Genomic DNA, 26,453 nt, shown 5'->3' with positions numbered 1-26,453 from the left:
TTGAGGGAGTAAATCTGGGAGGGTCCCTTGTTGAGCTGGACCTGGGGGTACTAGTAGATCATAAATTGAATAACAGCATGCAATGTCAATCAGCTGCCTCTAAAGCCAGTAAGATCTAGTCATTTATCAAAAGTGGTATGAACTCTCGTGATAGGGATGTAATATTACCACTGAACAAGGCATTGGTTCACCTCACCTGACATATGCTGTCCAGTTCTGGGCACTGGCCCATAAAAAAGATGCCCTGGAGCTCGAGAGGGTTCAACGTAGAGCCACAAAAATGATAAGGGGTATGGAAGATCTTAGTTATGAGGAAAGATTAAAACAACTAGATTTATTTAGTCAGGAAAAGAGACGACTACGAGGGGACATGATTAACTTATATAAATATATGAATGGTCCATACAAAAAATATGGTGGTAAGTTGTTTAAGATTACATCAAATCAAAAGGCGAGGGGGCACTGTCTCCGTCTGGAGAAATCAAGGTTTAATCACCAGAGGCGACAGGGCTTTTTTACAAAGAGAACTGTCAATCTGTGGAATAGCCTGTCTCAGGCGCTGGTCACAGCAGGGACAGCAGAGAGCTTCAAGAAGGGTCTAGATTAGAGATGAGCGAACATACTCGTCCGAGCTTGATGCTCGATCGAGCATTAGCGTACTCGTAACTGCTCGTTGCTCGGACGAGTATTTCGCCCGCTCGAGAAAATGGCAGCTCCCGCCGTTTTGCTTTTTGGCGGCCAGAAACAGAGCCAATCACAAGCCAGGAGACTCTGCACTCCACCCAGCATGACGTGGTACCCTTACACGTCGATAGCAGTGGTTGGCTGGCCAGATCAGGTGACCCTGGGATAGACTAGCCGCTGCCCGCGCTGCTCGGATCATTCTCTGTCTGGATGCCGCTAGGGAGAGAGCTGCTGCTGCTCAGGGAAAGCGTTAGGGTGTTCTATTAGCTTACTGTTAGGCAGGAGTGATTCTAAAAGAACCCAACAGCCCTTCTTAGGGCTACAATAACGTTATAATTTTTTTTTTTTTTTATTTGCAGCTAGTACCATATTGTGAGGAATTAGCAGGGGGACTTGCTACCGTTGTGTTTAGCTCTTAGTGACACACATATCCACCTCAAACACCAAAGTGGGAAAATTTATTAGGGGTTTGAGTAGAATTAGGCACAGTCTGCCAGTTTCTTTTTATTTTACGTTTATTTTTTTCATAACTCAGCGTCATCTCATCTGGCATAGTAGTGTGCTGTAATACTTGGCTAGAAAATAGCCATAGGAGAATACAAACGTCTTAATTACGCCTACAGTAGCGTTATATATATTTGATTTCTGGTTGATCTGCTGGTGGCTGTACTTGCTGCAGTGCATCTACTATCAAATTGGGAGCAATTTGGAGTCAGACTTGCGACCACTGTGTTTTAGTGACGCACATATCCATCGCAAAGACCGAAGTGGGAAAATTTATTAGGGCCCGGGGTTGTATTTCAATTAGGCACAGTCTGCCAGTTTCTTTTTATTTTACGTTTATTTTTTTCATAACTCAGCGTCATCTCATCTGGCATAGTAGTGTGCTGTAATACTTGGCTAGAAAATAGCCATAGGAGAATACAAACGTCTTAATTACGCCTACAGTAGCGTTATATATATTTGATTTCTGGTTGATCTGCTGGTGGCTGTACTTGCTGCAGTGCATCTACTATCAAATTGGGAGCAATTTGGAGTCAGACTTGCGACCACTGTGTTTTAGTGACGCACATATCCATCGCAAAGACCGAAGTGGGAAAATTTATTAGGGCCCGGGGTTGTATTTCAATTAGGCACAGTCTGCCATTTCCTTTTTTATTTTACGTTTATTTTTTTCATAACTCAGCGTCATCTCATCTGGCATAGTAGTGTGCTGTAATACTTGGCTAGAAAATAGCCATAGCAATAGGATAGCATCGTTTGGTTTTAAAAACTAAAAAACACAAAAAAAAAACAAAAAAAAAAAAAAGTTAAAAAAAAAATACAAGTTATAACTCTCATTTTCAAAATGTTTAACCCGAGGGCTAGGGGTAGAGGACGAGGGCGGGGACGTGGGCGTCCAACTACTGCAGGGGTCAGAGGCCGTGGTCCTGGGCGGGGTGAGACACCACCTGCTTATGAGGGAGCAGGGGAACGCCGCAGAGCTACACTCCCTAGGTTCATGTCTGAAGTTACTGGGAATCGTGGTAGAGCACTGTTGAGGCCAGAACAGTGCGAACAGGTGATGTCGTGGATTGCCGACAATGCTTCGAGCAATTTGTCCACCAGTCAGTCTTCCACGCAGTCCACCCATGTCACCGAAATCGGCACTCCTCCAGCTCCTGCACCTCAGCCTCCTCCCCCCCAGTCTGCCCCCTCCCAGCAAAATTTGCCATTTGAACCGGCATACTCTGAGGAACTGTTTTCTGGACCCTTCCCACAGTCACAAACCACTTGTCCGGTTGCTGATGAGCAATTTTCCGATGCCCAGGTTTTCCACCAGTCGCAGTCTGTGGGTGATGATGACCTTGTTGACGTACTGGAAGAAGTGTGTAAAGAGGTGTCCGACGATGAGGAGACACGGTTGTCAGACAGTGGGGAAGTTGTTGTCAGGGCAGGAAGTCCGAGGGGGGAGCAGACTGAGGGATCGGAGGATGATGAGGTGACAGACCCAAGCTGGGTTGAGAGGCCGGGTGAACACAGTGCTTCTGAGACGGAGGAGAGTCCTCGACCAGAACAGGTTGGAAGAGGCAGTGGTGGGGCCAGACGGAGAGGCAGGGCCAGAGCTGGTGCATCAGCGCCAAATGTGTCAACTAGTGAAGCTCCCGTGGCGAGGGCTCCTGCGGCGAGGGCTAGATTTTCAGAAGTCTGGAGGTTCTTTAAGGAAACACCGGATGACCGACGGACTGTGGTGTGCCACATTTGCCAAACCAGGATCAGCAGGGGTTCCACCACTACTAGCTTAACTACCACCAGTATGCGCAGGCATATGAATGCTAAACACCCCACTCAGTGGCAACAAGCGCGTTCACCTCCGGCCGTGCACACCACTGCTCCTTCCCCTGTGTCAGCTGATAGTCAGCCCCCTGCCCAGGACCCTGCCACAAAAACCCCATCGTCACCTCCACGATCCTCCACAGCATCCACCAGCGTTCAGCTCTCCATACCCCAGACGCTGGAGCGGAAACGCAAATATAGTGCAACCCACCCGCACGCCCAAGCCCTTAATGTGCACATCTCCAGATTGCTAAGCCTGGAGATGCTGCCCTATAGGCTAGTAGAGACCGAGGCCTTTCGCAGCCTCATGGCGGCGGCCGCCCCTCGGTATTCGGTCCCCAGCCGCCACTACTTTTCCCGATGTGCCGTCCCAGCCCTGCACCAGCACGTGTCAGACAACATAATCCGTGCCCTGACCAACGCCGTTTCTGACAAGGTCCACCTGACCACGGACACGTGGACGAGTGCTGCCGGGCAGGGCCACTATATATCTCTGACGGCACATTGGGTTAACTTGGTGGAGGCTGGGACCGAGTGTGACCCTGCGGCTGGTCATATACTGCCGACGCCGAGGATTGCGGGGCCTACCTCGGTCCAGGTGTTTGAGGCCTACTATGCCTCCTCCTCCTCCCACCCCTCCTCCACCTCCTCCTCCGAACGACCATCCGTGGGCATGGCGCCATCAGTCGGTAGCTCTAGGCACAGCAGCAGTGCCGTCGCTAAGCGACAGCAGGCGGTGCTCAAACTGCTGAGCCTAGGCGATAAAAGGCACACCGCCCAAGAACTATTACAGGGCATCACGTCGCAGACTGATCTGTGGCTGGCACCGCTGAACCTGAAGCCAGGCATGGTTGTGTGTGACAACGGCCGTAACCTGGTGGCGGCTCTGCAACTCGGCAGACTGACACATGTGCCATGCCTGGCCCATGTGTTAAATCTGATAGTTCAGCGTTTCCTCAAGACATACCCCAATCTGTCTGATTTGCTCACGAAGGTGCGCCACATCTGTGCGCATTTCAGGAAGTCCAGCACAGATGCTGCCACTCTCAGGGCAGCGCAGCGCCGCCTCCAACTGCCCGCTCACCGACTGTTGTGCGACGTGCCCACGAGGTGGAATTCAACACTGACCATGTTATCCAGAGTTTACCAGCAGCGCCGAGCGATTGTAGACTGCCAGATGTCAACTTCCACCAGAACTGGTAGTCAGGTCAGTCAGCTTCCTCAAGTCTACAATGAGGAGTGGACGTGGATGTCTGATATCTGTCAGGTGCTGAGTAACTTTGAGGAGTCAACACAGATGGTCAGTGGCGATGCCGCCATCATCAGCCTCACCATCCCGCTGCTTGGCCTGTTGAAAAACTCTCTGGTCAGCATGAAGTCGGAAGCTTTGCGCTCCTCACAAGAGACAGGGGAAGAAGATTCCCTTGTTGATAGCCAAAGCACCCTTAGGTCTGTTTCTCAGCGCATATCGGAGGAGGTGGAGGTGGAGGAGGATGAGGAGGAAGAGGAGGAGAATGTTGGCGAGATACAAGAGGGGACCATTGTCCTACACTGTTGAGCGTGTATGGGCAGAAGAAGAGGAGTTGGAGGAGTTGGAGGAGGAGGAAATGGACAGTCAGGCCAGTGAGGGGAGTGAATTCTTACGCGTTGGTACTCTGGCGCATATGGCAGATTTCATGCTAGGCTGCCTATCCCGTGACCCTCGCGTTCAAAGAATTTATTCCAGCACCGATTACTGGGTGTTCACTCTCCTGGACCCACGGTACAAGCAAAATCTTTCCACTCTCATCCCTGGAGAGGAAAGGAGTGTGAGAATGCATGAATACCAGCAGGCCCTGGTGCACAAGCTGAAACAGTATTTCCCTTCTGACAGCGCTAGCGGCAGAGTGCGTAGTTCTGCGGGACAAGTAGCGAGGGAGAGTAGGCGAGCAGGCAGCTTGTCCAGCACTGGCAAGGGTACGCTTTACAAGGCTTTTGCCAGCTTTATGTCACCCCAGCAAGACACTGTCACCTGTCCCCAGTCTCGGCAGAGTAGGGCTGATCTTTACAGAAAGATGGTGAGGGAGTACGTAGCTGACCATACCATCGTCCTAAATGATCACACAGCTCCCTACAACTACTGGGTTTCAAAGCTGGACATGTGGCACGAACTGGCGCTCTACGCCTTGGAGGTTCTTGCCTGCCCTGCCGCTAGCGTCTTGTCAGAGCGGGTTTTCAGTGCAGCTGGTGGCATCATCACCGATAAGCGTACACGCCTGTCGACTGACAGCGCTGACAGGCTGACGCTTATCAAGATGAATAAAGCATGGATTTCTCCTAATTTCAAATCTCCAGCAGGTGAAGGAAGCTCAACCTGAATAATTTATCCACTCCTCCTCCTCCTCATTTTCCTCCTTCTCCTCCTCTTTCTACAGTAAAGCAGAGGAAACTGGCTGTTTTTTGACAGGGCCCACTGGCTCTAGGTATAGTACTTTATGCATTTAATTTTTCTGGAGGGCCACCGACACGGTCCTCTGTTTTAAACAATTTTTGGGAGTGCCACATACAGGCACTCAATCTATTCAATTTTTCTGGAGGGCCACCTTTCCGGTCCTCTGTTTTAAACAATTTTTTGGGACTGCCACATACAGGCACTCAATCTATTCCATTTTTCTGGAGGGCCACCTACCAGCTCCTCTGGTTTAAAAACTTTTTTGGACTGCCACATACAGGCACTCAATCTATTCCATTTTTCTGGAGGGCCACCTACCTGCTCCTCTGGTTTGAAAAATTTTTTGGACTGCCACATACAGGCACTCAATCTATTCCATTTTTCTGGAGGGCCACCTACCTGCTCCTCTGGTTTGAAAACTTTTTTGGACTGCCACATACAGGCACTATCCAAATTGAATTGTCTCCATAGCAGCCTCCACACGTTGTCTCCATTGCTACCTCCAAAAGTCGTCCATATAGCTGCCTCCATACATCGTCCCTTTATCAAACGAGGTTTGTCAGGCCGAAATTTGGGTTGTTTTCATGGATTCCACATCAAAGTTGTTAACTTTGTCGCCACCCTGCTGTGTTATCCACAAAATACACTGGCAAACTTTTACCATTTACGGATATTATTTCAGCGCTTCTTGCGCATCTGTTTACATTCCCCTCACCCGCCATATCCTAAACTTATAAGAACGCTACTACACTTGATCTTATACAAAAGGTTCTTAGAAGTGCTGTTTGGGGAGTAGCCTAGAGACAGGGGCTTGGATTGGCGAAAGCTCGCCTGGCAGCGGAGCGCCAGCTCCATGCGCATCATGCGCTTCTTGCGCATCTGTTTACATTCCCCTCACCCGCCATATCCCAAACTTATAAGAACGCTACTACACTTAACTTGGTGCAGGCTGGGACCGAGTCTGACCCTGGGGCTGGTCATATACTGCCGACGCAGAGGATTGCGGGGCCTACCTCGGTCCAGGTCTCAAAGGCCTACTATACCTCCAAATCCTCCCACCCCTCCTCCACCTCCTCCTCCTCCGAATTACCATCCGTGGGCATGGCGCCATCAGTCGGTAGCTCTAGGCACAGCAGCAGTGCCGTTGCTAAGCGACAGCAGGCGGTGCTCAAACTGCTGAGCCTAGGTGATAAAAGGCACACCGCCCAAGAGCTATTGCAGGGCATTCCACATCAAACTTGTTAACTTTGTCGCCACCCTGCTGTGTAAGCCACAAAATATACTGGAAAACTTTTTTCATTTACGGATATTATTTCAGCGCTTCTTGCGCAGATGTTTACATTCCCCTCACCCGCCATATCCCAAACTTATAAGAACGCTACTACACTTGATCTTATCCGAAAGGTTCTTAGAAGTGCTGTTTGGGGAGTAGCCTAGAGACAGGGGCTTGGATTGGCGAAAGCTCGCCTGGCAGCGGAGCGCCAGCTCCATGCCAAGAACCAACTAACATAGTTTTAACTGCAGCACCTTTAATCTACTACTAGTTCACTGCCTCCATACATCGTCCCCTTATCAAACGAGCTGTGTCAGGCAGAATTTTGGATTGTTTTCATGGCTTCCATGTTAACTTTGTCGCCACCCTGCTGTGTAATCCACAAAATATACTGGCAAACTTTTATCATGTACCAATATTATTTGAGCGCTTCTTGCTCACCTTCTTTGGTTCCTCTCTGCTACCCATTGGTTTGAAGCCTGAGTCCATTTAGGGTATGTCGCCATGCCACTCTCTAGCCTTCCGCTGCTGCCGCTGCCTCTGCATGCCGTCCCCTATAGTGTCAGGGTCAATTATTGGATGTTTTAGATGCTATCTAGCTTCATTCTGTCACTCTGTCATGGCCATGCTGTTGCCCATAATTTTGGCATAATGGTGCGATTAAGCAGCCTCAGAGGCATCCATGCATGCTGCCCCTGCTGTTTCCTGTCCATTTCCGTGGTGTTTCCATCCTTTTCTGAGGTTCCCAGGTGTTTGGCCAAGCTTCCCTGTGCAGAGCCTTGGTCCCCTTGAAAAATGCTCGAGTCTCCCATTGACTTCAATGGGGCTCGTTACTCGAAACGAGCACTCGAGCATCGGGAAAAGTTCATCTCGAATAACGAGTACCCGAGCATTTTAGTGCTCGCTCATCTCTAGTCTAGATGCCTTTTTACACCTTAATAACATTGATGGTTATGTTATATAGAATTGTTTCCCCTAAATCCCTTCCTCATGCAATCCCTTCCCTTCCTTTGTTGAACTTGATGGATAAATGTCTTTTTTCAACCGTATAAACTATGATACTATGACTTGCTACAGCATGGTACCACCAGGTTGTTCCACAGATGGCAGCCAAGGCGATGTATAGAGTCGTCAGGCAAGTTCGTGGTCTGGGACAGGCAGGAGGGCAAGACAGGTGGCAAAGTTTCAGGGTTAAAGGCAGAGCAGAAGGTCAAGGCAAGCAGTGGAGGAGCATCCACAGGAACAGGTCCGGGGTCACAACGGGGAATCCAATCACAGACACAAGACAAAGCTTTCTGGACGGCAAAGAGCATAAAGATCCGGACGGGAAAGCTGGAAGAGGCCGGCTTTTAACAGAATCCGGGAAGTGGCCAGCGCCAATCAGCGGTTGTTCTTTAAATTTACCGGGACACGCGCACTGGGAAGCCGGGACAGGAGCATGAGCGTGGAGAGGTGAATGAGGCTGCTGGGAGTAGCGGCCACAACGGAGGGTGGTACGGGTACGCCCGCAATCCGAGATGTGGGTCGCGGGAGCACCCATGACATCCTGCATCTGGTTGAAGTATGCCTGCTGGGATTCAGTAACAAGAAACAGTGCCAACATCTTTGCCCAGTGTTGCTGAGGTAACCTCCCCTGGGCGGCCACCCTCTCAAACCCCATCGAGTAAGCCTACAACATAATCGTCCGCTGTCATTTTGGTTGGGGCTTTGCGGACCTCTTTTCTTGCATCATGATCGGGCATGCTGAGCAGCTGCCAGGGCTGTCACCTGCTAGAGTTGCTGTTGGTTTGTTTCCTGTTGCTGCAAGTAGGACTTGACAAGCTTCTTTATTTACTCCTCTATGTATGTGGCTTGAAGCTTCAGTGCTGTCAACATATAGGACATCCAGGCAAATAGTATATACTTCACTGCACTTTGCCCGCTCCAATCCACCATGTGTTGTGAATCACTCTGGCACACACAAGGTAGTAGTGCAGGATGCAGGGACAGATGCAGGTTATAGTCCAAATCAAATGCTTTATTTGCACACTTTAGTCAAAACAACATAAATTCAACCTTATCAAAGGCCCAAATAAAACAAACCCTGCCTGACTGGGCACTGACTAAAACAATAGCAGACCCAAACTATTTGTTTACCTGTCTGCCAGACACCCGCTTTCATTCAACAGGATATGGAGGCAATCCGTTACCTTTACCTGTTTGCAAAACAGTCCATCATTCAGATTCCCAAGTGGTGCCTCACCTAGTGATTCTGACCTGAGGTATATACCAGGCTCTAAGAAGACCTGTGACCAGCACTTATGGGCTATACAAAAAATCCAGGACCGAAGCCCTGATGAAGTATGAGTCCCACTCCCAGTCTACCTCTAATTCCCTAATAAGCAGACCTAGTACAGACTTTAGCAAAAAATATCTATGCTGGCTAGGCCAACATGGCCAAAACAGTCTACTCCTACTTACTACTTGTTTATGCTAACCCTTAGGTTACTGCAGACAAATCCAGGGCTTTTTACTAAACACCCTTTATCTAACAGGTATCTGACATATAGATAAATTCTGTTCAAAAGTATAATTGGGTGTATAATTGGCTTCAAATGAAGTTGAAGTTAACCCCTTATCACCGACACTAGTTTTAAGCTCAATGACCAGACTCGATTTTTCAAATCTGCCCTGTCTCACGATAATTGGTTATAACTTCGGAACGCTTTAACATATCTGGGTGATTTTGAGAATGTTTTCTCGTGACACATTGTACTTCATGTTAGTTATAAAAATTAAGTGATAAGTTTTGCGTTTCGTTCTGAAAAAAAGTGAAAATTTGGCAAAAGTTTGTAAAAATTCTTCATTTTCCAAGTTTGAAATGTTCTGGTTTCCAGACAAGATGTAAAACTACCAAAAAAGTTTGATAATTAACATTTACAGAATATCTGATTTATGTTGTGATGATATTTTATGCTTCCAGTCATTTTTCTAGGATGTTATGAGGCGCAGAACTTTAGGTGCGATTTTTCTCATTTTCATGAAAATTGCCAAAACTCACATTTTGAGGGAAAACTCAGCTTTCAAGTGACTTTGAGAGGCCTAAATAATAGTAAAACCCACTATAGAAAGTTCACCCCTCAACATATGTAAAACAACTTCTATTAAGTCTATTAACCCTTTAAGTGTTTCACATGGGTTAAAAAATATGGACCTGCGATTTAGAAACTATAGAATTTTTTTGGAAAATACATTCATTTAGGCCAAAACTGACATTTTCAGAATAAATTAAATGATGAAATGCACTGCAACGCTTCATGCCCAATTCCTCCCGAGTGTACTGATACCCCATATGTGGTGGTGACTGCTGTACGGGCGCACGGCCGAGTATAGAATGAATGGAGGTGCCATTTACAGCAGATTTGTATTGTCACATTGTACGACCTATAAATTTTTATTTTTTTTGGTAATGCGAACATATGAGGGCTTATTTTTATGGGATGAGATACAATGTATAGATAATTTATTTTGGGAGTCTAAAGCTTATTCTTGAGATTTTATTAACTATTTCAAGGGGGACACAAAATCATCAATTTTTATTTTGGATTGTTAGCATTTTTTTTCCCCCGCTCACCGTAATGTAAAAATAATATTTTATCTTTATTCTCTGGTTGACTATGATTGCGGTGATACCTCATTTATATAGTTTTTCTTATTTTTGCTTAATTTTCCTGAGCAAAACCAATATTGGAGAAAATCGCATTGTTTTTACTATTGACAACTTTTCAGGGCCATAACTTCTGTATTTTTCTATTGTCAGATATGGTTGGGGGCTTATTTTTTGCGAAAACAGTTGTTCTTTTCAGTCGTATCATAGTAGGGAACGTAACTTTTTTTGATCACTTTTTAGAACATTTTTTGTGATGGTGTTTGATGAAAACACCATTGAAGTTTTTGGAGTTTTTTTTTTACGTAGTTCACCGAGCGGGTTCAATATTGATTTAGATTTATTGTACAGATTAATACGGACGCGGTGATACCAAATATGTATGTGTTTTTGTGTTTTATTTACTTTATTTGCATTTTATGTGTTACTGGGGAGATTATGGGACTTTTATTTTATTTATTTATTTAATTATATTATAAAAGATTTAACTTTTTTACATTTTCTACTTCTTGGCTTGAATAAGCGATCATCCGATCGCTTATTCAAGTTTTTACACTGCAATACACTTGTATTGCAGTGTATAGTGTAAGTAACTGAGCATGCCGCGCATGCTCAGTTACTTACAGCCGGGTCCTGCCAGGAGGCGGAACCCGGCACAGAGAGGAGCCGACAGCCTCGGGTCACTCGTTGGGACCCGGGGCAGTGGCAGGAGGGATCGGATCCCACAGCAAGCTTGACCGCGGCGTGTAAGGGGTTAAACACCCGGGATCAGAGTTTTTCCGCACCCGGGTGTTAGTGCCGGGTCTGGGCTGTGATATCACAGCCTGACACCGGCACCAGCGAGACCCGGTGTCCCGAAATCTTCTTCTGACGCGCCGCCATAGAAAGGAGTCGCATCAGAAGAAGTACCCTTAATGACCGCCGTAGTACGGTGGTCATTAAGGGGTTAAAGAAAATCTTCCATCAAAATAAAGCATGTTAAACCAGGGGCACTTACTCATAGATCCTGGAACTGCGACTGTGGTAATCTTCTAATTTGTTATCCATGGCCTCCTGCCTTCTAAAATATCTTTAAAATTATACTAATGAGTGTGAATATAAATTATTTTTATGGTACGGTGTACGGCACCCAAAAAAATACAAAAAGAAAGGAAACCAAAATTGACAATTTTCTTTTCCTCCATACATTCAAGAGTTAATAAAATATCATCAATAAACTAAGGACCCACTAAAATGAAGTATTTGTATAGTACATCTAATGTCACAGAAAATAAGCTCTTATATTTCCCAATTGCCAAAAAAAGTTAAAAAAAAAAATCAAAATTATGTTGGCATTAAAAAGTGACAATGCAAATCTGCTTTGAATAGCGCATCTTCCCTTTAATACCATGGCCTGTTATACTCGGGAGAGGTTGGGTATCAAACTTTGTGGAGTGTTTTGGTATTTAATCCACTGAGAATGTGTACATCATTTTAAAATTACCTTCATTTAGCCAAAAAAAAAAATACAATTTCAAAATTACACCTGATTTTGTTTTAAAACAATTAAAGGGATAACAAACTTCATAAAAGTTGTTTTACATACATTGAGGGTGTAGTTTCTATAATAAGGTAATTTATAGGGTTTTACTATTATTTAGGCCTCTCAAAGTGACTTTAATCCCTTCCCGACATTTGACGTAATAGTACTGCATCGCGGGAGGTGCGTTCCCGCAAAATGCAGTACTATTACGTCAAACTTCCGTTTAGGAGCCGGGGCCAGAAGCTGCGGATGCCGGCTATATATTAAAGCCGACACCTGCCTCTAACACCAGCGATCGGAGACATCTGTATTAAACTGTGTAATGTGAAGAAGAGCTTGAACAAGCGATCAGTGGATCGCTTGTTCAAGCTAACCTGTAAAAGTAAATTAAAAAAAGTTAAAAACATTATATAAAAACATTTTTTAATAAAAAAAATTTAAGGAAACCTACCATTTCAAATGGTAGGGGTAAGCTGTAAATACCGAGCACCAGCTCAGGGTGAGCTGGTGCCGGTGCTTACTTTCGTTAGTGTTATTAACCGCTGTATCGCGGTTTTAACACTTTTTTAAGTTTATAGCAGAAGCTGCTTCGGCACTGCGCGCGACCATGTTGAAACCTGAGCAGGTCCCTCAATAGCAGGATTTTGCGTTTTTTATGAAAATGTGAAAAATCGCGCCTAACGTTCAAAGCCCCATAACATCCTACAAAAATAAGACTATGTATAAAAAACCATGTCCACATAAAGAAGACATTTAGTGAATGTTAGTTATTAAGTATTTTTGCGGTTATGACTATGTATGGAAAAAGTAGAACATTTTGAAGTTCGAAAATCAAGAATTTTTCCAAATTTTCACCAAATATCTGATTTTCTCATAAATAAATGCAAAACATACCACCAAAATTTTTCAATTAACATGAAGTACAAAGTGTCACGAGAAAACAATTTTAAAATCACTTGGATATGTTAAAGCGTTCCGAAGTTATAACAAGTTATAGTGACACAGGGCAGATTTGAAAAAATGGGCCGTGTCAGGAAGGTGAAAAGTGGCTTCTGCGTTAAGGGGTTAAATCTGAGCAGGTCCCTCAAAAATATGAATTTGTGTTTTTTAGGAAAATGTGAAAATTGCACCTAAAGTTCAAAGCCCCATAAAATACTACAAAAATGAGAGAATGAATAAAAAGCCATGTCAACATAAAGCACATTTCACAGTGTAATACATCTGTATTAAACTGTGTAATGTGAAGAAGAACTTGAACAAGCGATCAGTGGATTTTTTTAATTTTTTAATAAAAAATTTTTTATAAAAAAGGTTAAAGGAAACCTACCATTTTAAATGGTAGGGGTAAGCTGTAAATACCGAGCACCAGCTCAGGGTGAGATGGTGCCGGTGCTTACTTTCGTTAGTGTTATTAACCGCTGTATCGCGGTTTTAACACTTTTTAAGTTTATAGCAGAAGCTGCTTCGGCACTGCGCGCGACCATGTTGAAACCTGAGCAGGTCCCTCAATAGCAGGATTTTGCGTTTTTTATGAAAATGTGAAAAATCGCACCTAACGTTCAAAGCCCCATAACATCCTACAAAAATAAGACTATGTATAAAAAACCATGTCCACATAAAGAAGACATTTAGTGAATGTTAGTTATTAAGTATTTTTGCGGTTATGACTATGTATGGAAAAAGTAGAACATTTTGAAGTTCGAAAATCAAGAATTTTTCCAAATTTTCACCAAATATCTGATTTTCTCATAAATAAATGCAAAACATACCACCAAAATTTTTCAACTAACATGAAGTACAAAGTGTCACGAGAAAACAATTTTAAAATCACTTGGATATGTTAAAGCGTTCCAAAGTTATAACAACTTATAGTGACACAGGGCAGATTTGAAAAAATGGGCCGTGTCAGGAAGGTGAAAAGTGGCTTCAGTGTTAAGGGGTTAAATCTGAGCAGGTCCCTCAAAAATATGAATTTGTGTTTTTTAGGAAAATGTGAAAATTGCACCTAAAGTTCAAAGCCCCATAAAATACTACAAAAATGAGAGAATGAATAAAAAGCCATGTCAACATAAAGCAGACATTCGGTAAATGTAAGTTATCAAGTTTTTTGGGTGTTATGATAATGTGTTTAAAAAGTAGAACATTTTGAATTTTGAAAATCGAGATTTTTTTTTAATTTTCACCAAATATGAGATATTTTTCATAAACACAAAACATACCACAGATATTTTTCAACTAACATGAATTACAAAGTGTCACGAGAACACTTGGATATGTTAAAGCGTTCCAAAGTTATAACCACTTATAGTGACACAGGGCAGATTTGGAAACATGGACTGTGTCAGGAAGGTGAAAAGTGACTTTGGCAGTAAGTGGCTGAGATAGGTCAATGCCCACTGAAACAAGTAGAGTATAAATGTTTAGTTGTTTTAAAGGTATTCACATGCTTAGAATTTGGTATGTAGTAGTGTTTACTTTGTAATATGAGAAAGTATTTAATGATATTAACAGCCACCAGGTAGAGAAATGGATGGAGAAGTCTTCGCTGTAAGAACTTTATAAGCGAAATTCCTTTACAAAGATCTTTGGAACTGTTCAAGAAAATATCATGCCTTTTAAATTTTAATTCTATTATTCCGATACCTAGGCTTTTAAGAAAATTGTACTGTTTTTAGAAACTCATATTTTATCTGCTTTAAGAAAATATCATATTTAAAAATACCTTCATTTAGCCCCCCCCAAAAAAATTACAATTTCAAAATTGCAGCTGATTTTGTTCTAACTCCTGTAAAACAATTAAAGGGATAACAAACTCGATAAAAGTTGTTTTACATACGTTGAGGGGTGTAGTTTCTATAATAAGGTAACTTATAGGGTTTTACTATTATTTAGGCCTCTCAAAGTGACTTTAAATTTGAGCAGGTCCCTCAAAAATATGATTTTGTGTTTTTTATGAAAATGTGAAAATCGCACCTAAAGCCCCATAAAATACTACAAAAATGAGAGAATGAATAAAAAGCCATGTCAACATTAAACAAACATATAAGCAGACATATCCAAAGTCCTTTACAAAGATCTTTGGAACCGTTGAAGGAAATATCATGCCTTTTGAATTTTAATTTTTCTATTATTCCGATACCTAGGCTTTTGAGAAAATTGTACTGCTTTTAGAAACTCATATTTTATCTGCTTTAAAGAGAACCCGTCAGGCAAAATAACCCCCTAAACTAAATATATTTTCATAAACTGCCATTAGAGAGCATTGCTTCTATCCCTTCATTGTCCCACTACATGCCTGTAATCTTAAAGGGAACCTGTCACCAGGAGACCCATTTTTAGCACTCCCCCAGTCCCCACAGAGCATAGTACATACACTACCAAAGTGTTTTTGTATAAAAAAAATATAACTCCCCTCACTTGGGATTGGCTGTAGAGGAGCAGGGGGCGTCGCTAAGCCCAGTGATGGTGATGGGTGTTTTCATATATTTGAAAAGGTCACATGGAGTAGCTTGTCCCCAAGGGTGGGGGGGGGACTGCTCCTTTCCAGCCCCTCCCATTTGGCAACTGCCTAGTCACACAGCACATGCTAATGAAAGGTACAATATAACATATCTTTTTTTCTGTAAAACCTATTTTTTATACAAAAACACTTGGCAGTGTATGTACTATGCTCTGTGGGGACTGGGGGAGTGCTAAAAATGGGTCTCCTGGTGACAGGTTCCCTTTAAGCAATGAGGTCCTAAAGCTGTATGCAAATGACCAGTGAAATGTCCAACGAGTCATTGCCATATTCAAGCTATCCAGCTTATTCATGAGTGGGAGGTACAGCCACAGCTCCAGTGCTTGACTGACAGCCTGTATAATGGTGTAATGGCTCCTCCATGTGCTTCCTAATGCTGGTGCCCCCTGCAGCCTGTGTGTGTATAGGAGAGATACAACAGCTCCAGATAGCCATGTTATAGCAGAACATGTCAGGTACTTGTGTAGCCGATGTCTGATGTCACATATGTATGGGAGGATGCAGCATGTCAGCAGATACACACAGACTGGAGCAGGGGGAGGAGAGGGGAGGGATAACAGGGGTAACATCCCTGTCTTTGACCATGTGACCAGCCTCATTTAAATAATAAAGATGATTTTACAATAATTAATGTATGAATAAAGGCTTGGATGGATCCTTGTGAGCTGCTCCAACAAGAAGTGGTGACAGTGGTGACAGAAATAGTGACAGAGACCTGATGACAGGTGTCCTTTAAGAAAATATCATATGTTATTATATATTTCGATATTGATTACTGTTGAAATATTACCCGTAATTAAGGAGTATCCTTTTATGCATGTGGACTGATTTTGATTGGCTGATATTGGGTGTGGCAAATGCTGTTATGGATAATTAAGTTCCTCTTATTATTTATGCTCTGCAGTAGGAGAGTTCAGAACTTCAGTTCTGGAAACTAGAATAAACAGGATCTAGCAGTAAATGTCTAATTTTCACTGTTTTAACTATACAAGCTAAGAATAGTTCAAGAAAATAGTCCAGGCCTCTCAAAACCATTGAAGTATTTGCTACTCCAGGGGGAATACAGAGGCTGCGGACACACATTCCGCTAGAGTTGCGTTGCTAGCATTGCGTTGCGGGGGAGTGGAGCTTCGCCTGAAAGTATATACACGTTTCCAATGAAGCGATACAAGACATCAGGTGCTGGTTGCCAATTGCATGTATTTCACTGGAAACATTATGCTAGCAGAATGAGTGACCGTATCCAGAGGGTAACAAACTGTAGAGCAGAGAACTAGAAAGTGGATACAAAGCAAGTTCTTGGAATGCAGTTGTTAAATGACTGATGTATGCAAGAAAAGCAGAAATGTTATGAGAAAAAGTCATGGCATTGGATGTAGGAAAATCATTGTTCTAGTTCTCAAGAAATCCCCCAGACTGATTATGTTGTTGGCATTGAAACCTGCCACCCTGTAAAACTATTGTTTGGTATAAAGTTGCATGTGCATGGTGGGTTTTTTGAGATTTGAGTAAATGTCTGAACAGTTGAGCAGGCCAGGGGGCATGGCAAATATGTTGGGAGCCATGATATAGTGTTGACATAAACCTATACTTTTATGCTCTCCTATTAATGGACATGCAGTACTGTTTGATGTGTATAGAGATTATTGTGTTTGTCTCCTAATCCCCTGGAATTTTAGTTGTTTCAGAGTGTAAGAAATCTACAATTCTGTTCAGGGATTTCTAAATTGATTTTATAAGGAACTTTATTAATTTTTTTTTTTTTAATTAGTTCCCTTCTTAAATATTTAGGTGTGCTGTGATTTATACATAACCCCCTCTCTGATGCCAGAACAGCTACTGTATATATATATATATATATATATATATATATATATTGTGTAATTGAGAAAGTTTATAGATACTAAGTAAAATACAGTCGACTGAAAAAATCTTTTACATGTTTTTGGAAACACATGCTTTTTTACATGTTACCATATGTTTGGCTGGTTTAAAAGCGATTTTCTTAATTGCTGGAAGTGTAAGCAGCTGTGTTAACATTTTCACGGCTGAAATACCATCCTCCTCTTGCTTCCGGTGCTCCATCTTATGGTCCCGGCGCGCTGCTGGCACCCACATTATGAATGTGCTGACACAAGTGGAGGCCCTGGCAGGGCACACAGAATGAGGTCAGCAGGCTGGCTATGTACTAGGGGACTGTCTAACTGTGGGGAGGCTGTGACCAATTTATTTCCCACACTTTATACTTGAGTCAATTGGTTTTCCCAGCTTTTTGTGTTAAAATTAGGTACCTTGGCTTATACTTGAGAATATTCGGTAAATGCTTTCAAACTAGCCAAACACATATTAACACATATTAACATGTAGACATGCGTTTCTGGGATGCATTTAAAATACACCAAAAAACGCCACATATGAATGCACCCGCATGGTACATATATGTGGTCTGGTAACAATGCCACTCATAAGTGACCAAGGACTTACCAACACCCAACACATTTACACATGAAAAGACGATCAGAGATGGAAGGATTCAAACTTCAAATCACAGTGTCCTAAAAATAGCAGTGGGAGGGGGCCCGAGTAAGGGAATCATATCCTGTATTTATTCTAGATTATTGGAAGAATACCTGACACTCAATGGGATGTAGTTTTGGAGAGTATACCATCATTGTCTCCGCCAGAGGCCCAAAGATTATCACAAATCTATATTCTGCTTAGGGTGTATAAGACGCCAAGCATGTTACATAAAATAGGAATTCGGTCTGACTCTTGTTGCCCTAGATCAGTGATGGCGAACCTTTTCGAGAGCGAGTGCCCAAATGACAACAAAAAGGCACTTATTTATTTCACAGTGCCAACGTGGCAATTTAAGCAATAACTAATTGCTTACTGCTTTTTCAAAGCGTATTGGCGTCCTGAGGACATCAATACAGTAGAAAGAGGAGAAATTCTGATTATTTTGTAGCTTCGCTCCAAGGTCCCCTGTACAGGAAGAATGCAGAGCCCATGTCAGGAGCTCAAATTATAATCCAGCACTGGCCATATCTTCTCACTTCTCCTGCAGTCCCAGCGTGCAGCCACTTCTCCTGCAGCAAAGGATGTGTTGCTTTAAAATAGTGCTCAGTGCACAATGTCCTAAGTGGCCTGGGACTGCAGGAGGAGGCCATGGGTCCTGTCTTATGAACTCTATGCTGAGGACCTGGGTGCCCACAGAGAGGGCTCTGAGTGCCACCTCTGGCACCCGTGCCATAGGTTCACCACCACTGCCCTAGATGTTCAACTCCAAATGCTAAACTGGTTCACATGATGTGGGAGTGTAGGGAGTTGGGGGAATTCTGGAAGCAGGTTCTTCATTTAATCCGGAAAGTATTGTCGGTGGACCTAGAACCGGACCTGAGGGCTTGTTATAATGTTGTATTACTTTGGTCTTTTGTGTCATAGACTGTATGTTACACAAACTTGTAAAAAACCACAATAAAAATGTTTTGATCAAAAAAAAAAAACAACACATTTACACATCCCCCATCCTGCCATAAACTGACTCCCTACATTTACTGTACATCACCATGCCATTGCCCCCTTCTCCCTCCCGACTTATATATCCCCCTCACTCATTTCTGGGCACATAATGTTGTAAAAACAGTTAGTAGTTACAGCTTCTGACCACATTTTGTATTAACCTCTAGCTGTCAATGTTTCTGGTAATTGTTCCTCAATTTTCGTTCCTCAAATTGAAAAATCCAACTTCTTTTTCTATGTACAGGGCTGTATGAGGTCTTGCTATCTGCATAGCAAATTGTCCTGCCTAGTGAAGCTAATTCCATGCCCTGCTGGGGGCTTTCATAGTGTTTTGTAAATGACACCCCACCTTTAGTCTCTGGGTTGGTATAAACATAGAGATGCTAAATTTTAAAATTTAGTTTTGAAGGATTTTTTTAAAAATGTAAACTTTTTGTCCAAAAAACATCTTCATTTTGTTATATTCTGGCACTAATAACCTTTTCATACTTGTGTACAGAGTTGTTTAAGGTGTTAACTTTTGAGAGGGTCCCCATTAGATTTGTGTCCAGGTGCTCCCACAAACCAAAATCTGGCATTGGTTTCAAACCTAATTAAATTAATTGCAGAAACATGCATGAATAACATATAGATTTGTGATTTGCGGTTATTGTCTACAAAATTTACTCTGTACAGAGTCTGAAGACAATTCTTTATACACATACTAGGATTTCCCAAGTGAATATTCCCAATCTGCTATTGGTTAATGTTAGTCCGAATACCACCTGAGTATGATATATGATCTCATTCTGTTTCATAATTTAAGGTACCACTATTTATTTAATCCAGGACAAAGGGATAAGGAGAAGAGCCTTACCCCCTGTGCAGAGCCATCGCTGCTTGGCAGAGCAGCAGTCAGCAGGGGTCTGTGTGTTCTGCTGCCTCATGAACATTGTAAAACACATTGTTTGGTGACCAGGGGATGTATGACCAGGGACCTTCACTAATGTTTTATAAATAATAAGGGCATTCGCAGCTTTGTGTGCCGCTCCTATACTAACATAACTTGTGAAAGGCAAACCAGGGATACTTTCTTTTGGCCAGTCGAGATGGGGCCGGGGGAGGGGAACAACAAAAGCAGCCGGAAGAAAGAACAGCTGAGTACAGTATGCTGCTGATAAATGCTTCCTGTTTGTTAGTTTCACAGCTGTTTGACCACCACTTTTCAGATTATTGCCCACTATCTAGTGGATAAGGGATCACATTATAGCATTTTACAACCCCTTAAATGTTGACTTTTTATAAATTAAAAGTAAAGGTAGACATTCACTATCTATTGATAATTTAACAAACCTCTTCCTTTTCTGCACTCTGCAAGTCTCTCCACTCTTCAATTGGCTGTCCAAGGTCCACTGTGTTCATAGGGACCTTCACTTCTCCAATGATATCATGCTTAGAAAACCGATCAAAGTCATATATGGACATACATAGGGTCTTTCCACCAAGTTCTTGATATGGAATCTAAAGGACAATAAAATTAAGTGTAGATGTAAGATTCAAGCAGACAAACAATTCAAGTAATAATAACAATTTCTAGAAAATGTAGGAGTAGAAAAATGAGATTGAATATGGACTACAAGATGGCTTACAACCAGCCTACTGTTGTTTTGAAATACTAGGGTCATAAGTTTCAGTGAGATTAATCTTCTCAGGTCAAGTCTCTTTGTATGTTTTTTCACGACATAAATAAATCATGAAAATTACAATGTGTAAATGAAATTTACATAAAAGAGATACAGGCCTTCTACTGTGCAAGGAACTTTATCACACAACTTTATCAAGTCTTGTACGCTAGCTCAGTTCTTTGTATGTTAGACACCTCTTTAAAGTTGTATGTAAACCAGCTATACTCAATGTGGAGTTATTATACTCCAGTTATATCCTGTGATCAGAGGTAAATACTGTAAACCTTGCTGCAGCATACTTCTTCATAGCCTGTAGAAAAGATTGAATATTAACTCAAAAGCAGTTGACCTAGATAACCATGTCCACTGTGTATAGAAACCCTGCAAAACATGACCCTGTTGTATGAACCCTGGACTTTGAACTCTGACCCTTAGAATAACCTACTTATTTTGACCCATTCATCAGTAGTTTTTGATCACATAACAGCCTCCACAGAAGCAATTTATCTAAATATAATGACGCCTATGCTGATTGCTTTTAAATTATCAAAAAACTTATTCATAAAAATTCACTCAGTTGCATCATATACTGTCAACTTAATCCACTTGCAAAAAATGGGTGAATTCTTTCCCACCCTAACACATCTTACACGCTGGTAGATTTTCCTAACAATGGATGTATCGAGAGAGGAATAGATTCTCATGATAAGGATATAGTTTTGCCCTTATACAAATCACTGGTCAGACCGCACATGGAATATTGTGGAAAGTTTTGGGCACCAGTGTATAAAAAGGACATAGTAGAACAGGAACAGGAGTAAGGGAGAGCAACCAAGACCAAGACTAAGACCGTTTGTGATATAATAACTGTCACTTCTTACTTACCTTTCCGCATTCCTGTCTGTGCTCAGGCGGTCAGGCGCACGCGTCTACTCCCAAAAATTTCAAGGGCCAGCGCACCATTGATTGGCACTGGCCTTACCAGAACACTTCATAAGACAGCCTCTCCCTGCACAGCCCGCCAGATCTTTGTGCCTCACAGCCCTAGAGAAAGCTTGTCTGATGCCCTTTGCCCGTTGTGCACTCTGACCCTGAATGAGCGGCTGGATCATAGCATTATCATGTAGCTGCATCCCTTCCCATCCGGAGGCAACAGAGTTAGAAGACTGGACGAGGCAAGAGGTGAGTACATGATCTTTGTTTTGCTTTTGCGACTGGGAGAGGGGGCCCTGTATATAAAATCCATGGGAGGGGCAGTGTATATAATTAATGATGGGGAAAGGATATAAAATTCATGGGAGGGGCAATGTATATAATGAAGGGGCCAATTCTTAAAATTCATGAATTGTGGGCAGTATATAAAACTTTTGGGGAGGGGGCTGTATATACAATTCATAGAGGGGGCAGTGTGTTTAATGAGGGGACCCAGTTTGTAAATTCATGAGGATGGGCAATATATAAAACTCATGGGGCAGCAGTGTATACAATTCATGGGGGTGGGCAGTGTGTATAATAAGGGAGCCTAGTATATAAAATTGATTGGGACAGTGCATATAATGAAAGGGCCTATTATTTAAATTCATGAAGGAGGCAGTACATAAAACTCATGGGGGGGGTGTATATAATTAATGAGGGGGCACAGTATATACATTTCATGAAGGGGACAGTGCATATAATGAGGAAGCCCAGTATAAAAAATTCATAGGGAGGGATTAGTATTTAAAATTCATGAAGGGGGCAGTATATGAGGGGGCCTAGTATGTAAAATGAATCGTGGCAATATATATATATATATATATATATATATATATTCAGTATATAAAATTCATGGGGAGCAATGTATATAATTAATGAAGGGGTACAGTATATAAAATTCATGGGGAGAAGGGCATTGTATATCATTATTAGGGAGGGCAGAGTGTATAATTTATTGAGGGGCTCAGTGTATATAATCCATGAGGGTGCTCAGTGTCTATAATTCATTAGATGGCATGTCTTGGGCTTGTGTACCAAATATTTGGGGCCCCAGTTTAAATTTTGCCCAGGGCCCCACTTTGCCTAAAACCAGCCATGGTACTAAGGATCGGTTACATTAATATATTCCAGAGTCCTCATCCATTATTACTTTTATTTGAATTATCTACTATATCACTATATCTACTAGGGCTTGCACTCTGTGTCTGTTTTATGTCTTTGCTATTTTTAGGTCACTGTGACGGTTCGGTCCAGTGCACATTCCAAGAACTACATTAGCATCTTCTCAGTGCAAGACATATGAAAGCCTGCATTCAGCTTCCAAAAAAACACAGAAAGGACTCCCTAACTATGAGAAATAAGATTCTTTGGTCTGATGAGATAAAGATGGAACTTTTTGGTGTTAATTCTAAGCGGTATATGTGAAGAAAACCAGGCACTGCTCATCACCCGCCAAATGTAACAGTGAAACATGGTGGTGGTAGTAGCATCATGCTATGGGGGTGTTTTTCAGCTGCAGGGACAGAACGACAGGTTGCAATTGAAGGAAATATAAGTGCGGCTAAGTGCAGAGAAATCCTGGATGAAAACCTCTTTTAGAGTTCTATGGACCTCAAACTGGGCCAAAGTTTCACCTTCCAACAAGACAATGACCCTAAGCACACAGCTAAAAAACAAAGAGGTGGCTTCAGAACAACAGTCACCCTGTGTATGAAATTGCGCACCCTCCGGAACAAGCCCATGGGCAGAGGAGGCGCATAACGCACTGATAGAGCATAAGTCAGGTAGGAGGGTGGCGAATACCATTGCTGTGGCTAAATACACCATCACTCTTCATAAAGAATATATGATACAACTATCAAGTGCTAGTCAGGGAAACTCAATTACCTGTATGCATCTCTGATGAACTTCCAAGAAGTGGAATTACTAAAAATAATGTTTTCAATATTTGAGTCAAGCATATAATAAATTGAAAACTTTGAGGAGCGAAATAGCTGAATTTTTATAGTCTATGTTTTTTATTAAACTGTAATTATCATTTGAATTCAAGGTCATATTGTATTTATAAAATCGTGTATACAATTGAAAATAATTAAACTATTTTACACCATTTTATCTTCTGCAATGTTCTTTCAATCCATCTCTCCAATAAACACATGGAAAAAAGAAACATGTAAACTAAAAATGTCCTTTTCATTAGACCAATGGAAATTAGCCTAGGACTGAGCATATACAGGTCACAATGAAACTTATTTGAAACTCTTTAGCTCATGGCTACAGTGAGTCAAATATTTGTGCAATTTATAAAAAACACTACCCTTCATTCATTGTTCACAACTGTAATTCCAGTTTGTTCCTTGTTTATTTACATGATACTCTCAAGATACAGGCGGTCCCCTACCTACAGACAACCCCTCTGCCCCCTGTGATCTCTGGTGAAGCTCTCTGGATGCTTTTATTTAGTCCCAGACTGCAATGATCAGCTGTAAGGTGTCTGTAATGATAAATAAAATGTAAAACTCCAATTGTTACTGGGGCAAAACATTTTTTGTCTAGATCTACAATTATAAACTATACAGTTTCGACTTGCATACAAATTCAACTTAAGAACAAACCTGTGGACCCTATCTTGTATGTAACCCAGGCACTGCCTGTAAATCATATCTCCGCACCCTGTATGGATATATACGGCAGCCCTCATGTAAACCATAAATGTGATTGGAGAGTGTAATCTTAAATCCACATATCTGATCATTTAATGGATCATGTGATATAGGGGGTCAAGAGGTGTTTAACAAGAGAGCATGGTTGACCACATGACTGCGGCATGTATAAGAATATTTAAAATATAAACCGTATAGAAAAAAGATCAAATATTTTAATATTTTCACTAAGCAAAATAATCCATAAAAATATACAATATAAGTCAATATACAATTGGTTTCTGACACATATATGATTTTATAAACATACTAGATGTCAAACCTTTTCAGCAGTAAATTGGTTGAAGTGCCAGCAGTGTGTCCTTCAGGGAGGTCATAGACAGCCGAGTGTCACAGCCATCGAACCAGGGACCATTTGCAGCGCTCCCTGTCCGGTGATCGCTATGATTGGTCTGTGACGTCACACTGACCAATCATAGCTGTATACTGTGAGAGGAGGCTGGAATACAGCTCTGATGTCATTTCAGTCAGAGTTGTGGATGAGATATGAGCTGTGTCTGCTGAGCCTTCTCTCAGAACGAAACATTGTTACAGTATGCCCCTTAGTGTGCCCCCTCATATTCCCAGACTGATCTTGTCACTGAATAACATTTTGATTTCTCCTGTCAGTAATAACATTAGTGTCCATTGATACCGTGATTGCTCCTGTCAGTGACCAGCATCCGTAGAGTGTCCAATAATACCGTGATTGCTCCTGTTAGTGACCAGCATCCATATAGTGTCAAGTGATACCGTGATTGCTCCTTTCAAGGACCAGTGTCTGTATAGTTTCCAGTCATACCGTGATTACTCCTGTTAGTGACCAGCCTCCATATAGTGTCCAGTAATACAGTGAATGCTGCTGTCAGTTCCAACATCCACATAGTGTCCAGTAATAATGTGATTGCTCCTGTCACTAAATAACATCCAGTAGTACAGTGATTGCTGTCACTGAAAAACATTCAACGTTTGTATAGTGTCGTCATACCGTGATTGCTCCTGTTAGTGACCAGACTCAATATAGTGTCCAGTTATACAGTGAATGCTGCTGTCAGTGACCAGCATCCACATCGTGTCCAGTAATACTGTGATTGCTCCTGTCACTGAATAACATCCAGTAATGCCGTGATTGCTTTTGTCAGTGACCTGCGTCCATACAGTTTCCATTCATACCGTGATTGCTCCTGTCAGGGACCAGCGTCCACGTAGTGTCCAGTAATACTGTGATTGCTCCTGTCACTGAATAACATCCAGTAATGCCGTGATTGCTTTTGTCAGTGAATATTAGTTACAAGTTGTCGTTTGTTACCTAAAAGAAAAAAAAGCTTTAAAAAATCCCCCAAAAAACCATTACAAAAATAAGCATTTAGCCTTAGAACATAGGTAGCACTAGTTTGGATTTGGAGGTTAAAAAAAAAAAAAAAAATCTAAAAAAATTTAAAATAAAATAAAATATAAATTTTTTTATAGCTATACAGTTGTAGTTATACTTTCTAGTTCTAGGTATATAAATACACTTTTTAAATATGTCTCAGAAAATGGCTCAGCGGATGTTTACTGCAGAGAAAGCCTAGTGAGACTGATGATAAACTTTTCGTTCATTCCCTTCTAGTGACAGCGATCAGCCTGTAGCAAGGCGCTCCAGGCTGAGCGAAAGTCAGCCAAGTACCAGCAGTAATGACCCAGACTGGCTGTCTGCAGAATCATATGCCCCACAAATTCCAGATTTTGTTTCTGTGCCCAGCGTTAAGATGGGCACCACAGCTAATTGTGAGGCAGATTTTTTTAAGTTCTACTTTTTGGAAGACTTAATAAATCTAATAGTACAATAAACAAACTTGTACACTGGTCAAATTTTGGCTACACAATCACTTTATGAATCACTTTATGTTCGTGATAACATGTGGAAGCCAGTTGAGCAGGCAGAAATGCTGATATTTGGGGCCTTCTTTTGAATATGAGCCTTGTAAAAAAAGCCAACATTCACTGGTCAACCGATGTATTGTACGACACCCCTATGTATCGGGACGTGATGCCGCGCAAGTGCTTTGAGGCTATAATGCGCTTCATTCATTACAGTGACAACTCATCGGGGTACATTTACTTACCCGGTCCTGTTGCTATCCCCGCTGTGCATTGTCCGATGATCATGGACTCAGGCACGATTCACTAAGATCGTGCGCCCCGTTTCCTGCATG

General features: G+C 42.1%; 1 protein-coding gene across 1 annotated transcript in view; it reads right to left on the bottom strand.

Moving 5' to 3' along the window:
* The window catches only part of SYT2 (synaptotagmin 2), a 371,992-nt gene that overhangs the window by 125,138 nt on the left and 220,401 nt on the right, over positions 1 to 26,453 (bottom strand). The window contains exon 6 of the mRNA XM_072137239.1: positions 20,247 to 20,414. Within this exon, the coding sequence (XP_071993340.1) occupies positions 20,247 to 20,414 (168 nt within the window). The remainder of the gene's footprint in view (positions 1 to 20,246; positions 20,415 to 26,453) is intronic.

Source organism: Engystomops pustulosus, chromosome 2 (genome assembly GCF_040894005.1).
Source record: "Engystomops pustulosus chromosome 2, aEngPut4.maternal, whole genome shotgun sequence".
Lineage (NCBI taxonomy): Eukaryota > Metazoa > Chordata > Amphibia > Anura > Leptodactylidae > Engystomops > Engystomops pustulosus.
Note: the sequence above shows the minus strand (reverse complement) of the source record. Positions and strands in the feature narration are given on the sequence as shown.